We start from the raw sequence: 14,526 nt of genomic DNA on the forward strand, positions 1-14,526 counted from the left end.
TACTCTCGAAAATCGACTGCCAAGGTCAGGGTCTAAATAACGGCCAAATTCGATCGAATGCGATTCTAGCGAAATCTCAAGGTTTAAAAATAATAACAGGGAGTGATCAGTTCCCGGGCGAGATTTTTACTATAAGCGCACTGACGAAATACCCGTTTTATAAATCCCAAAAATGGGCCAAAATTCGGAATGTCACAACTCTTCCCCCCTTACAAAAATTTCGTCCTCGAAATTTACAATTCAACCCAACTATTCAAACAAATGAGGGTACTGGTGTCGCATCAACTCTTCACTTTCCCACGTCGCACCTTCAGTTCCATGGTGCTCCCAAATCACCTTGACCATCGGAATTTTCTTGTTCCGCAGCACTCTTTCTATTCTGTCTTCGATCCGAACTGGCTTTTCCACATACGACACTTTGTCGTCCATGTCTATCTCTTCGTAGTTCAGCACGTGGGTCGGGTCCGGTTCATACTTTCTTAACATTGACACGTGGAATACGTTGTGCACTTGAGACAAATTTGGTGGTAGCGCGAGACGGTAGGCCAGGATACCAATTCTCTCTAAGACCTCGAATGGGCCCACGTACCTCGGGCTCAACTTCCCTTTCTTACCAAACCGAGATAATCCTCTCATAGGCGATACCTTGAGGAAAACGTGGTCCCCACTCGAAATTCCAAAGGCCTACGTCTCGGTCCGCATAATTCTTTTGGCGGCTACGAGCGGTCTTAAGCCTATCCCGAATTATCTTGATTGTTTCGGCGATTCTTTGGACCAACTCGGGACTGTGATGCTCCTCTCACCAACTTCATCCCAACAAACCGGTGTTACGCAAGCCCCGCCATAAAGTGCCTCGAATGGTGCCATTCGATACTTTCTTTGGTAGCTATTGTTGTAGGCGAATTCCACCAAATGTAGTTTGTTCCTCCCAACCACCCTTAAAATCCAAAACACATGCTCTGACATGTCTTCCAAGTCTGAATCGTCCTTTCGGAGCGGCCATCCGTCCGGGGATGATAGGCCGTGCTAAGCGTAACCGTTCCTAATGCCGCATGAAGACTTTTCCAAAGGCGGCGGTAAACTTAGGATCCCGTGCGAAGTGATTGTCACGCGGCACTCCGTGCGGCACGAACTATTTGTCGCACGTAAATCTCGGCATACCTTTCCAAGGCGAAGTCCTTTCGTACGGGTAGAAAATGTGCGACTTTGTCAATCGGTCGACTACCACCCAAATCGAATCATGACCCCTTTGACTTCTCGGTAATCCCATTACAAAGTCCATCGTGATGTGTTCCCATTTCCACTCGGGAATTTCCAATGGCTGCAACATACCACCCGGCTTACAATGTTGTGCCTTCACTTGCTGACATGTTAAACACTTGGCCACGTGCTTGGCTACGTCCACTTTCATGCCGTTCCACCAATAATTGTGTCGCAAGTTCTGATACATTTTCGTACTACCCGGGTGAATACGTAATTGCTACGGTGTGCTTGGACAAAATCTCTTCCTTGATTACGTATCACTTTGGGTACACATAACCGTCCACGGAACTTTAGAATTCCATCCTCGGATACACGAAAATCCGATTTCCTTTTTGTGGCATCCATACTCAAAATCTTACGAGTCTCGAGGTTAGTCGATTGTAAGGTCTTAATCTTAGTACTGTATTTACGGTTCAATCCTCATTGCGCAAGTAGACTCGAGACATGACTCACTTCAAACTTAAATTTGAATCCCGAACTCCCTCCAACGAGTCCACTCCTTGACCATCATATGCGCGATGCTCGATTTCCGACTCGGTGCATCCGCTACCTTATTAGCTTTTCCAGGGTGATACATAATCTCGCAGTCGTAATCCTTAAGGAGTTCCATCCAATGACGCTGTCTCAGGCTAAGTTCTTTTTGAGAAAACCGATACCTTTAAACTCTGATAATCTGTATAAATCTAAAATTTCTCCCTACACGAGTAATGCCTCCGAATCTTAAGAGCGAAGATAATCGCGGCCAATTCTAAGTCATGCGTCGGATAATTCTGCTCATGAGGTCTCAAATGTCGCGATGCGTATGCCACTACTCTTCCGTGTTGCATTAGCACGCATCCCAATCCTCCTAACGACGCGTCACTGTAATTCTCAAATCCTCCCGGACTTGACGAGATCGCTAACACTGGCGCAGTGGTCAACCTCTGTTTCAATTCTTAGAAGCACCTTTCGCACTCATCCGTCCATTCAAACCTCATCTCCTTCTTTAGTAACCGCGTCAACGGCGTCGCTAATGCCGAAAACTTCTCCACGAAGCGTCTATAATAACACCTGCTAGTCAGGAAGCTCAGAACCTCGGTTCTTGTTGTCGGTCTCGGCCAATTCGTGACGGCTTCAATCTTTGTCGGGTCCACGCAATTCCTTCTCGGATATCACATGTCCTAAGAACGCCACTTGGTGAAGCCGAGTCGCACTTCTTGAACTTAGCGTAGAGTGCGTGTTCCCTTAAGGTCCAGTAGAACCTTTTCCAAATGTACCTCGTGCTCGGCGGAACTCTTTGAATACACGAGAATATCATCTATGAACACGATCACAAAGCGATCTAAAAATTCCTTGAATACCCGATTCATTAAATCCATAAAGGTTGCGGGGCGTTCGTCGGTCAAAGCGGCATTACAGTAAACTCATAGTGTCCATACCTCGTCCTAAATGCCGACTTCGGCACGTCCTCCTTCTTGATCCTCAATTGGTGATAGCCGGTCCTCGGATCGATTTTGAAAACACCGACGCCCCTTGCAGGCGATCAAATAGGTCATCAATCCTTGGCGGCGGATACTTATTCTTAATGGTCACCTGGTTCAATTGTACGTAGTCAATGCACAACCTCAAGGATCCATCCTTTTTCCTCCACGAATAACACTGGCGCTCCCCATGGAGACGCACTAGGGCGAATGAAGCCTTTGTCCAACAACTCTTGCATTTGGACTTTTAATTCCTTCAATTCTGACAGTGACATCCTATAGGGTGCTTTCGAGATCGGTTCCGTCCACAGGGCTAACTCAATCGCGAACTCCACTTCTCGATCGGGTGGCGATCCGGCAATTCTGAGGAAAGACATCGGGAAAGTTGCACACCACGGCTATGTCTTCTAGTCTCGGCTCTCCCGGCCGTCGAATCGATTACATTTGCCGGAAATCCTTGGCACCCTTCATCCAACGGCTTTGTTACCTCGAGCGATGAAATCCGGGGATCGAGGTTCCTCTCGGTTTCCCACAAACTCAAATCTAGGATGTCCGGTCGGATTAAAGCTGGATCACCACTGCTACTACTGATCCATAATGACTCTGCTTGACTAGCGGTCCATACCAATAATCACATCGAAGTCATGCATACATAATACCGCCAAATCTATCCTTCCTTCTCTATCACCAATCACTATTTTACAATCGGGACACCCAAACGTAATCAGCACTTTATCATTCAGCGGAGTAGTCACACACAGCATAACATCAAGCAATTTTGGCTCAATCCCCGAGATAATTCAGCGAGCGCTCGGATATAAATGAATGCGACGCCCCGGATCAAACAAGGCATAAGCAGCATGATCACAGAGAGAGACCGTACCTGTGACCACGCCAGGCGCGTCCTGAGCCTCCCTCCTTGCCATTGCATATACCCGTCCTTGGGCGGCCCGATTCCGAGTGGCGGTGGATAGCTCTAATTTGATTTCCATTCGGCGGCGGCGGCGGAAGTGCGGGTGACCCGGCACGCTTGTTGTTTGGACATTCTCTCATCTTATGGCCCCTTCCACCACATGTAAAACATCTTCCCTATGTTGGGCAAGGTCCATTCCGTGTTTTCCACCACACAACCTACACGGGCGTTAAGTAGCGGTTTGGCTTCAGATATTCCTCGGCGGGTGGAGCAGAGCGACTATTTCCCGTCATGGGTCCTTTCCCCGGTTGACGGTTGTCCTAGCCGGGGCATACCGCGATCCGAAGCGGCGGCTCGATCCGTCGATCTCGCTCAATTGCCTGAGCCCTTTCATATATCTCATTGTAGCCTCTCAAGTTCAACGAGATCATCTGGCTGCGAAGGTCCGGCTTCAGCCCATCCCGGAACCTCCTAGCTTTGTCCATCGGGTCCTCCACCATCCTAGGGGCAAATTTGGATAGTCTTGCGAACTCGGCCTCATACTGATCTACCGATCTCTGACCTTGGCGGAGCCCCGTAAATTCAGCCAATTTACGTTTCTCGAGCACTTTCAGAAATACTTGCCATTGAAGGTCTCGGTAAAAACAATCCAATTCGGGCGGTACGGTGGGGAACACTTGACCCACGGTGGCCCTCCACCAATCACTTGCATTATTACGAGGCGATAAGCGCTAGCGTCACTTTCTCTTCCTCGGTACACCGAGCACCTCAAAGCTTTCTCAGCTCTTCTACCCATCTTGGTGCGGCCTCGGGGTCGCCTCTCCCATCAAACTTCGGGGTTTCAACCTCGGAAATTGCTCAACTAGCTTGGACATCGGCTGTTCGCATTTACTCGCACTATGCCGGATTTCCACTAATCACATTATTCCCCGATTTCCATTATTCCCTATGATCTCCTTTGGGGTGCGCAGCATGATGTGTTCAGCTCCTTTCTCCCGTCTGTCTACCAGATAATAATCCTGCTTCCTCAGTACCCTCCACACTTCATCCAATCGGGATCCCCATGACTCCGGCTTGCGGGGCTATCGACCTCGACCTCGACCTCTACCTCGACCTCTACCTCGACCTCGACCCGCTCATCTTACCGGTCCTCACAAGGCTCACCTGCTTTAAATTCCACGCGGGAATTAGAAACCTAGGCCAACTACACCGGTCTAAGCCCTAGGCGGTGCATCACTAACACATTCCATTAAGCAGGCAGCCAACCACAACAACACCCAATCACAACCAACAGAGTTCATGCACTTACCTCAAGTCCTGACGCACCTGCACCTCACATAATATTGCATAAAAAACCACTCGGCAATCACAATCATACGGTCACAGGGTACGCATGGCACACAAATCTCCTTAGCTGTCTACCCCAAAGTCATCGCTCCTTATCACTCCAGGCTTCGACCACTTGGATCGAGCTAACCTTGCTCTGATACCAAATCAACGGGGATGTCACGCCCCGCACCCTACGAGCGCGCGGTCATCCCTTGGTGGTCGATCATTGAACGCGACGTCCCAGGACGCGTCGCCGACCCAAATGAAACACCCAACAATAAAAGCAAGCGGAAGCGAAACTAATTAACCCAGACAATAAACAACGACAAAGGGATAGTGCGAAACAATAATTGCATACCATCATAAAATAGTCACTATACAAAACGATAGCTCGGACTACCAATTTAGAACCACGGTTTTCAAAAGGGGCGGTGGTTGACAAACTTATCTCCTCTACAAAAGGTACTCAAAAGACGGGGTAAATGATCTATTCTTCAATCCTGTGGTGCTGCAGCGGCGTCTCCGAATCAATTACGGTCGCGGATCGAAATGGTTATATAATAACCGTGAGAACGAGTCTCAATAAGCAACCCCTAAACCCCACGTAGCCAATGCGTACCCGGACAAGTCATACATGCAATCTACCCCATAACATATAAAATTAGCATAATTGTACTTACCTCGTCATCAAGTCCATGCCAACTCTACACGTTGGTCGTCACGTGATAAGGCAATAATATTAATTAAATAACACATCACAAATCGCTCAAACACCAACCACGCTTTCACTCAATCACTCCAACTAATTCAACCAGTCAATTCAATCACACTCAATTCGCATGCGTGGCCGAGCAACTTTCTCACGACCTCCCGGGTCCTTTCACACGGCCCGCGTCAACACGCCTCGAGGCCGGCCCTCGAGATCAAGCGGGCTCGGTCCGCGTAACCACGCCTCGAGGACATTTCTCTCGACCCGCGTAACCACGCCTCGGGTCTTACTTGCCTTTCTAGCCACACCGCGTAACCACGCCTCGGGTTAGCGGCCACCGGATCAAGCCGGGCTCGGTCCGTGTAACCACGCCTCGGGACATTTCTCTCGGCCGCGTAACCACGCCTCGGGTCCTTACTTGCCTTTCTAGCCACACCGCGTAACCACGCCTCGGGTTGGACCACCTCGAATCAGCCGGGCTTCGTCCCTCCTTTGGACATTTCACACTTTCCCACGACCGCTCTGCGCCTCGGGTCGACCCTCGAGATCAATAGGGCTTTTCTCATGCACATGCACCACAATACAAAATTCACCATGCTCTTAGTCATATAAATCAATTTCAATCACCACCCATTCACCAATGTTAATCTAGCACGCCACATCGGTCAACTCAATTCATGCTCCCGACATCGGTCCACCGACCCGACATTCAAGTCAACACATTCAATAAATTCCAATTCACCCACAAGCGCCACGTCAATTCGGTCATGCTATTTACCTCGGTCAATCACTAAATTAGCCACACAATTATCACCACAATAATTCATCAATTAGGCACACTCAATCTAATTAGCCCATGCCTAAATTAATTCCTAACGGTACTAATCACATCCTAAACAAGTCTAAAAATACCCAAAGTACTAGGTAGGATTTAGGAAGTCACTTACTTGGTTTTGGCCGAGAAAAATCGGCTCGGGCCTAAAATGGCCCGGGTGAACGAGTCTCGGGGCCGGGCGCGGGCACGGGCCAGCGGGCGCGGTGGCCGGCCAAGGCGGGCACAATGGCCGATCGGCGTGCACTGGCGCGCGGCGCGATGGCCGTGCGGCGTGCCAAGGGCGCACGGGCGAACGGACGGGCGCCGCGCCTAGTCGGACGGGCGACGCACAGTCGGACGGGGCACGGCACGGCCCGAGCTCGGCCACGGCCCGGCTCGGCCATGGGCACGACCCTCGGCCACGGGCACTGAGGCTCGGCCACGGGCTCGGGAACGGGCACGGCGACGGGCGCGCGGCTTGGTCGCGTGGGCGACGAGCCGGCTACGGCACTGGGCCCATGGCCTGGTCAAATTTGTTTTTGGTGCGGTGAGGCGGCGGCCATGGACGGCAGCGGCGACGGCGGCGGCAGGCTGGAACGAGGGAGAAAGAGAGTGAGCCGGGGGTGAGGGTGAGGGTGAGGGAGAGAGAGGAGGTGGGGAGAGGGGGGGGCGGACCGAGTGTGGAGCCGTACGCTGACAGCAGCGGCCTGGCGGCGGCCATGGCGAGGCTGCGGCAGTAACTGCGGCGGCGTCTGGCCGGACAAGGCTGGCGACGGGCGGCGGCGACGACGCAGGCGGCTAAGCGAGCAGCGGCGGCTGCTCGCGGCAGTGGAACGACAACGAGCCGAGCTCGCGCGCTCGGGAGGAGAGAGAAGCGAGAGTCGGTTGGGGCTCTGCGGGCGACACGGCGGCTCAACGACAGCGCGGGGAGGACGGCGGCATCGGCGGGCAGTGGGGCGGCGTTAGGCGGAGCGGAGGCAGCGGTCGAGCGGCGGTCGGCGAGCGGGGCACGGCGGAGCGGGAGCCCGGTCGGGGGGAAAAGAAGCCAACGAGGAAGAAGAAGCGGAGAAGAGAGAGAAAGAAAGGAAAAGAAAAGAAAAGAAAGAGGAGAGAGAGAGTTGCATGGGGAAGGGGGAAACGTGCGCATGGCGGGGGGTGGGACGTGCGCGGAGGGGCGTGCTCGGCGCGGCGGAGGGAGAGAGAGAGAGAGAGAGAGAGAGAGAGAGAGTGAGAGAGAGAGTGAGACTCAAAGTCAAAGCTCTCACTCGAGTGCGATCCAACGGACACGGTTCAAACCCGAAAACGATCTAACGGTCCCCTATAATCCTAATTAATAATATAGGAAAATGGCCAAAATAAAATATGCCAAAACACACCACGAGGGAGGTCTACCAGTCCGAATTCGCACCCGGTCCAAAAATCCACTTTCTCACTATTCCTAATCGCCTCGACGCTGGCCACAATAATATCGACACCGTCCAATTTATTTCGTCCCGATACTCTCGAAAATCGACTGCCAAGGTCAGGGTCTAAATAACGGCCAAATTCGATCGAATGCGATTCTAGCGAAATCTCAAGGTTTAAAAATAATAACCGGGAGTGATCAGTTCCCGGGCGAGATTTTTACTATAAGCGCACTGACGAAATACCCGTTTTATAAATCCCAAAAATGGGCCAAAATTCGGAATGTCACAACATCCGCAACATAGCTTTTTGAATTTCAAGAAATAAATTTATTTTCTTCAATCAAGCTCGTCTCGAATTCATTCTGCATAAACTCAATAAACGTTTTGCACAATTTTGCCATTAAAGATATAATATCTCACGTAATATATAATGCCCTTTCTTTTGAATAAATAAATTGAATAGCATATATAAGAGTGCCAAATATTTCATTCCGAAGCAACTTATCCTTTCGTACGACGCATGAAGCGTTTGCTCAGAATATTTTGATATGTCTCCAATAATTTGTGAGAATTATGCACAAAGAGGAAATTTTCGATCCTTCGAAAATATTGCAAAATCTCCACGATTTTGGGATCAAGATTTCTGAACTTCACAAGGAAAGATTCCTTTATAATCTGCAAATACTTGTCAGTGAGATAATAATCTTTGTAAAATATAGAAAATGTCACGTACATACCTTCCTCCGATTTGCAGATCAAACTTGCCAATTGTAATAAATCTTCTAAGAATATAGCAAGTGTATCCAAGTACATAAAAGTATGCAATAATATCTTTCAAGATTGTAGGAATTTTCCTTAATCATGAATCTCATATGCATAAAGATAATATGACATTAACGAATTTCGCAAAAGAATAGTATGTATTTCTACCACGTGCCAAGTCATGTAATAAATATGTGCCATGCCTTATGACAAGAGACGTTTGCAATATGTAAGTCATAAGCAATCATCATGATTCGTGTAGAAATTTGCAAGGCAAGATGATGACTATGAATTTTTTATTTTCTTACCCAAGGTATATGTTTGAAATATACCGTTGATTTAAAGATGATCCTTCTCAATTTTCGCTTGAGATAATCCTCTGATTGCACCATGATTTGTGTAGATTTGCAATCATTCTTCCTTTGTAGAATTTTCTGCAATAAACTCACTTCCTTTCTAGTAGCCATGTATTTGGATCCTTTCCTTTTGTTAGGCGTAAAATAGGAAACTTTCATAGAAGCTCAAGGATACTTTCCCAACAATCTCAGTAGAATATTTAAGGGAAATATATCATGCATAGTAAAACAATATCTCGTAAAAAAATTCTTTCTTTGTAAGGCATGAAAAGATCGGAGAGCACGCAACTATTCCATAAATCTGAATTATTTCTTTCCCAAAACGAAATAAGATATTAATCAATCTCTTTTATAAAATTTCATCTCAAGATCCTTCAAAATAAAATTGACTTTTATTTCAAAAAGACATTTCCAACGCAATTATAGAACATGCCAAAGAATATCGAATACAATGGGAATTTGTAGATATGTAAAGTATGTTCCCAAAACAAATTTAGAATTTGAAAAATATACCTTTACTTACCAAATTCTCTTTCCTTTATTCCCTACAAGAAAAGTAATCTCATCTTTTCTTTGATACTCATATTTTCTTGGGTCCATTTTGGTTAGGATCAATCATTCTCAGAATGTCTTTCTGAACAGGTTTCCAAACCTTAGGACATTCATTCTTAAAGTGATTTGTATCACTGCAATTTGAGCACTTAAAGGAAGTTTGACCATTGAATTTCACAAACTGCTTTTGAAAGTGATTTTGATATACAAATCTAGGGGGTCTTTTCTTTAGTCTTTCTTTGACATTGGGAAAAGCATTTTTCAATTCAGTAATTTTCTCAAAACCCAAACCCGATTTATTATAATAGGGAACTTGAATTGACAAAATATGTTGAAAATTTTTGGAACCCATTGAGAATTTCTTAGTTATATTTGAAATTTTATTTTTCAAAAGTTCTTTTTCTTTAGAGATACGATCAGAAATTTCCTTTTTCAATAAATCAATTTTCTTTTCAAGGAATTATTTATTCTCCTTGATAAGATTAAATTCTTTTTGCAAGAAATCAATCTTATCCTTTTGCGAAATATCTTGCTGTTTTAAAAGATTGTTTTCCCTTTTTAAACATTCATTTTCATATACAATTGACTCATCAATTTTCTTGTTTTGAGTCGCACTTTTTAAAGTCAAAATCTCCTTCTTCAATACAGAAATCTTTTTGAAAGCAATTTTATTAACAGTGACTAACTCATCAATATAATTTGCAACTGCTTCAGGAATTTTGGAATTACTTACTTCGTCTTCTTCATCAGAACTTGATTCTGAGTCTGAATTTGCCATCAAGCAGATATTGGCATACTCTTGTTCGCTCTCATCATCATCTGAGTCACTCCAAGTTTCAGCTTTGAAAACCTTCTTATATTGTTCATACTTTGCTTTGTTCTTTTTGAGAAGAGGACATTTGGACTTTTTGTGTCCGTTCTTTTTGCAATGAAAACATATCACGTCCTTGTTTTCTTCATCTTCGACACTTGATTTCTTCTGAAGGTTTAGCTTCTTGGCTTTTGATGGCTCAGAATTCTTGAATTGCTTCTTTGACTTATTCATCTTCACCTTCTTTGCCATCTTTCTCAGTTTCTTGACCATTTGAGCCAACTCTTCATCTTCATCCTCATCTTCATCTGAATCTGTGTCATCAGAATTAATGTTAGTTTTTAAAGCTATGGATTTTTTACCTTTCGGTTCTTCAATTTCTAAGAACTTTTCAGTTTCATAGGATTGAAGAGTTCCGATAAGTTCGTCTACTGTGAGTGGTCTGATTCCCTGAGTTTCTCAAATAGAAACTTTGATGTTGTTCCACTCTTTTGAAAGAGCTCTCAGCAACTTGTTCACCTTCATAGGTTCTGAGGTGGGATTGTTTTGGAATTCAATCCCATTTACGATCTCAGTAAATCTGCTCTGCATATCGGAAATTGTTTCATTTGATTTCTGAGTGAAGGACTCGTACTGCCTAAGGAGAATGTTGAGATTTGTCTCCTTGACTTTCTCTGTTCCTTCATGAACAAGCTTGAGACAATCCCAAATTTCTTTTGCAGTTTTGAGATTTGCAATTCGTTTATATTCAACACTTGCTAGACCATTGTATATTGCCATTCTGATCTTTGCATCCAGATAGATCCTTTTGGAAATTTCCTTGGCCGAGAGAGGCAGAGCTTGAGGTTTGATTTGCTCTCTAATTCCTTCGGCAAAAGGTGTCTCATTTTGCCTTTTTGAAATTTCTGGGGATTTTGTTTCGGTTGAAACATTTGGAATGATTCCATGTTCAACAATGTCCCATATATCCTGATCTATTCCCATGATAAATGTCTTCATCTTATTTTTCCAGACACTGTACTCAGTTCCATTGAAATAAGGCGGTCTGTTGTTGTGACCTGACTCAGCATTACTAGCCATCAAGAATCGTTAGCTCAAAAGTAAAATAACGATTAAAAAAAATGAGCACTAGGCTCTGATACCAATTATTACAGCTAGTGCTATCACCTAGAGGAGGTAAATAGGTGATTTTACCAAATTGGATGATTTAAATGTGCGGAATGAATATAGTCGAGGTCAACAACTCGTATGATCAATATCAGATGGATGCGTATGACAAACCTATATGTAAGTTGTCGTCAGATGATTGTATCTGATGACTAAGATGATGTTTTAACGAACTCGTTTGATAGATATGTCTGCAGTATAATCTCAGCAATAATAAATGAAAGTTTAGGGATAGATAATACTGCACACAGATCTTTATAGTGGTTCGGCTTTATTAAGCCTACGTCCACTCTCCACGCTGGCAGCCTGTTAGCTGTGTTTCACTATTGAATCGCCAAAAGATTACAATAGCAGTGCTTCTCAGATGATAGACTACACTATCACGTACACTCTTCACTCAAGTAATTTTCTTTCTGAAGTCACAACGCGGAATACAATAATCACAAGTGTGTAAGATCGAAGCTCTATTAAGACTTTGGAATTCTCGATTCTAGTTCTTATTCTTGTACGACGTTTGCACTCCTTTTATACTCCTCTACTTCCAATCTATCCGTTGGACAGTCTTCAGAGGATTGATCTCCAAATTAACCCGTTGGAGAAACTTTCCAAAAGAAAATGCATAGCCGTTAGAAGAAGAACCATTATCTTTAGGTGATTTGATCACCCATACAATCAAATCAAGGTTTCCATAAGTGTAGTTCTTCGTGTTTAAAGAACGATCTTGTCATTGCTAATTAGGATATCTTGAGATATCAATTTGATTGTCCTGCATAAACTTGCCAAAAATAACACTTATTGAATCTGACGAGTAATTATGAGTCTGATAACAAAGTCCTTTCATCGACTAAGTATTATGATTCAGTAGTTACCTGCATCAAATAACTTAAGTGTAATTGTGGTCAGTAAATGGATTGTTTTGTCTTTCTTCAAAACTAATTAGGGATTTTCCTCAACAGTGCCAAACTTCAATTGATATCAAAGATGTCAATTTCTAACTAAAGTTGCCCACTCCAAAGTTGTCAATTCTTAAGTGTCCATTTTAAGTTGTCGATTTATATGCATCAACTCCTAAGTTGCCGATTTTCTGAAAGTTGCTGACTATATGAATTAAATGGTAATGTCTTGTTCCGAGCTTTCTTCATGAGGAATTAACGGCGTTACAGAGAAGGTATGTCCTCTTTACTACCGCCCTCTCAATAGTCCCCTGTCCTTTCTCAACAAGAGATAGATCAACTTGGTAGGGTAAGAAAAAAGCAAAACTGATTTTTCGAATGCACTGCCAATTTTCCTCTCCATATTTGTCTTTTGCATTGCAATATACTTTGTATATTACTTAAATGAATTGTCAAATATCATTGAAGAAATCTAATTAAAAGACATTATATTGCTTTATGTTAGAATGCGACTTTCTCACGAATATGAATTTATTTGGTAACTGAAACATCTCCAACCTATGATGATCCAATTATCTTTGACTTTGACAGGAATACGAAGTCATACAAATATTCATTTTTAAATTTCTTGTAGATTGAACTTAAATCAATTGCATAATCTCGTTTGTTTTAAACTTTATGAAAAGTAATGGACGAAATAATGAACAACATTGAATGCCCGAGAAAATTGTTCAGAAACCCGGCTAAAATAGAAAAAAAAGAAGAATCTACTTTCTTGTTTTCGGCAACATATCTTACCGCGTACATAACATACTCGTCTTGATTTTCATGGCCATTAGTGTGTAAATCATGATCAAGATACTCATATCCACAAAGATAAATAGCCTTACTATTATTTAATCCATCTTATAGATTGTCTCCGCGTCAACCAATATCACAACTTTACTCATTTGCGACTGTCTTAGATCACTCTCTTCGACTATGGCAGGAAGACAAACAAGGGGGAGTCGAAGAACTGAGATGAAACAAATCGCAAATGAGACTAGCAGGTTTATCACATTTTCAAAACGTAAAGCTAGCATCTACAAACTGTCGAGCGAGCTTGTGACCCTCTGCGGGGCGGAGGTGGGATTTGTAGCGGTCTCTCCGGCTGGTAAGCCCTTCTCTTTTGCTCATCTGTCCATTGACACAGTCGCCAATCGGTTCCTCAACCGAAACCCTCCGCCCAACGATAGGTCTCGTGCTTTGATCGAGTCCTATCATCAGGTCCAATCTACCAATGAGCTCAACCAGCAGCACGATGAGCTCTATAATCAGATCAAAGCTCAGAAGACGCAAGGCAAAGTGTTGAAGCAACTGACCGAAGGAAAAGGCGATGGGGAATGGTGGGCAGCTCCCATGGAAGAGCTCAACCAGGAAGAACTCTACCGGATGAAGGGGCGAATGGAGGACCTTCGGCGGAGCTTGTTGAGGTCAATCGATCAACAGACTCGAGGAGAGGCATCTGCATCTTCTCAAGGACGAATTTTTTTTATTATAATACTGCTTCAAATGCTGCTGCCCCTCCCACCCCCATGAGATTAAGGATGGACTAGTTTGAGAGATGATGATGTGTGCTTATTTATGATGTTGATTGGTGTCTTTCGTAGACAAGAGATTATGGATGGTGTTTCATGTCTTAAACCCATTTACATGCGCTATTGCTTAACTATTAATTAGACTAACAAAGCATGTGTCAAATTTAACGTATAAGTGAGAGCAATTTGATAAATTTATTATAAGATGATTTGGAACGGTCATATCTTGGAACACTTGAGGAGACTAATTTGACTTTTGTCGATTAAAAGTGATCTCAACGTGAAACCCCTTAGATTGTTTACACTTTTATGGGGTATTTTATCGCGTTCCTCATGTGAGTTTGTTTTTGAACGTGACAAAAAAAAACAAAAAGCCGGAAGTTCCGTTTTTGTTTGGTTTTATTACTGGTGTCTTTATCTCCAATACTCTTGTTTATAGTTGTTGCCTTCTTCTATATGGAGAGCATAGGCCTTCTATGAATTCTTGATGGACCATTGTTGACACCTCCTATTA

At 44.3% G+C, this 14,526-nt stretch overlaps 1 protein-coding gene across 1 annotated transcript; it reads left to right on the forward strand.

Moving 5' to 3' along the window:
* Positions 1-13,416: 13,416 nt before the first annotated feature.
* Positions 13,417-14,013, forward strand: LOC115669689 (agamous-like MADS-box protein AGL62). Its single transcript, XM_030590835.2, has one exon. The coding sequence runs from the start codon at positions 13,417-13,419 to the stop codon at positions 14,011-14,013; it is 597 nt and encodes a 198-aa protein (XP_030446695.2).
* Positions 14,014-14,526: the final 513 nt, after the last annotated feature.

The sequence above is a fragment of the Syzygium oleosum genome, unplaced genomic scaffold (genome assembly GCF_021117445.2).
Source record: "Syzygium oleosum isolate NSW1041296 unplaced genomic scaffold, Sole_v2.1 Sole_v2.01, whole genome shotgun sequence".
Lineage (NCBI taxonomy): Eukaryota > Viridiplantae > Streptophyta > Magnoliopsida > Myrtales > Myrtaceae > Syzygium > Syzygium oleosum.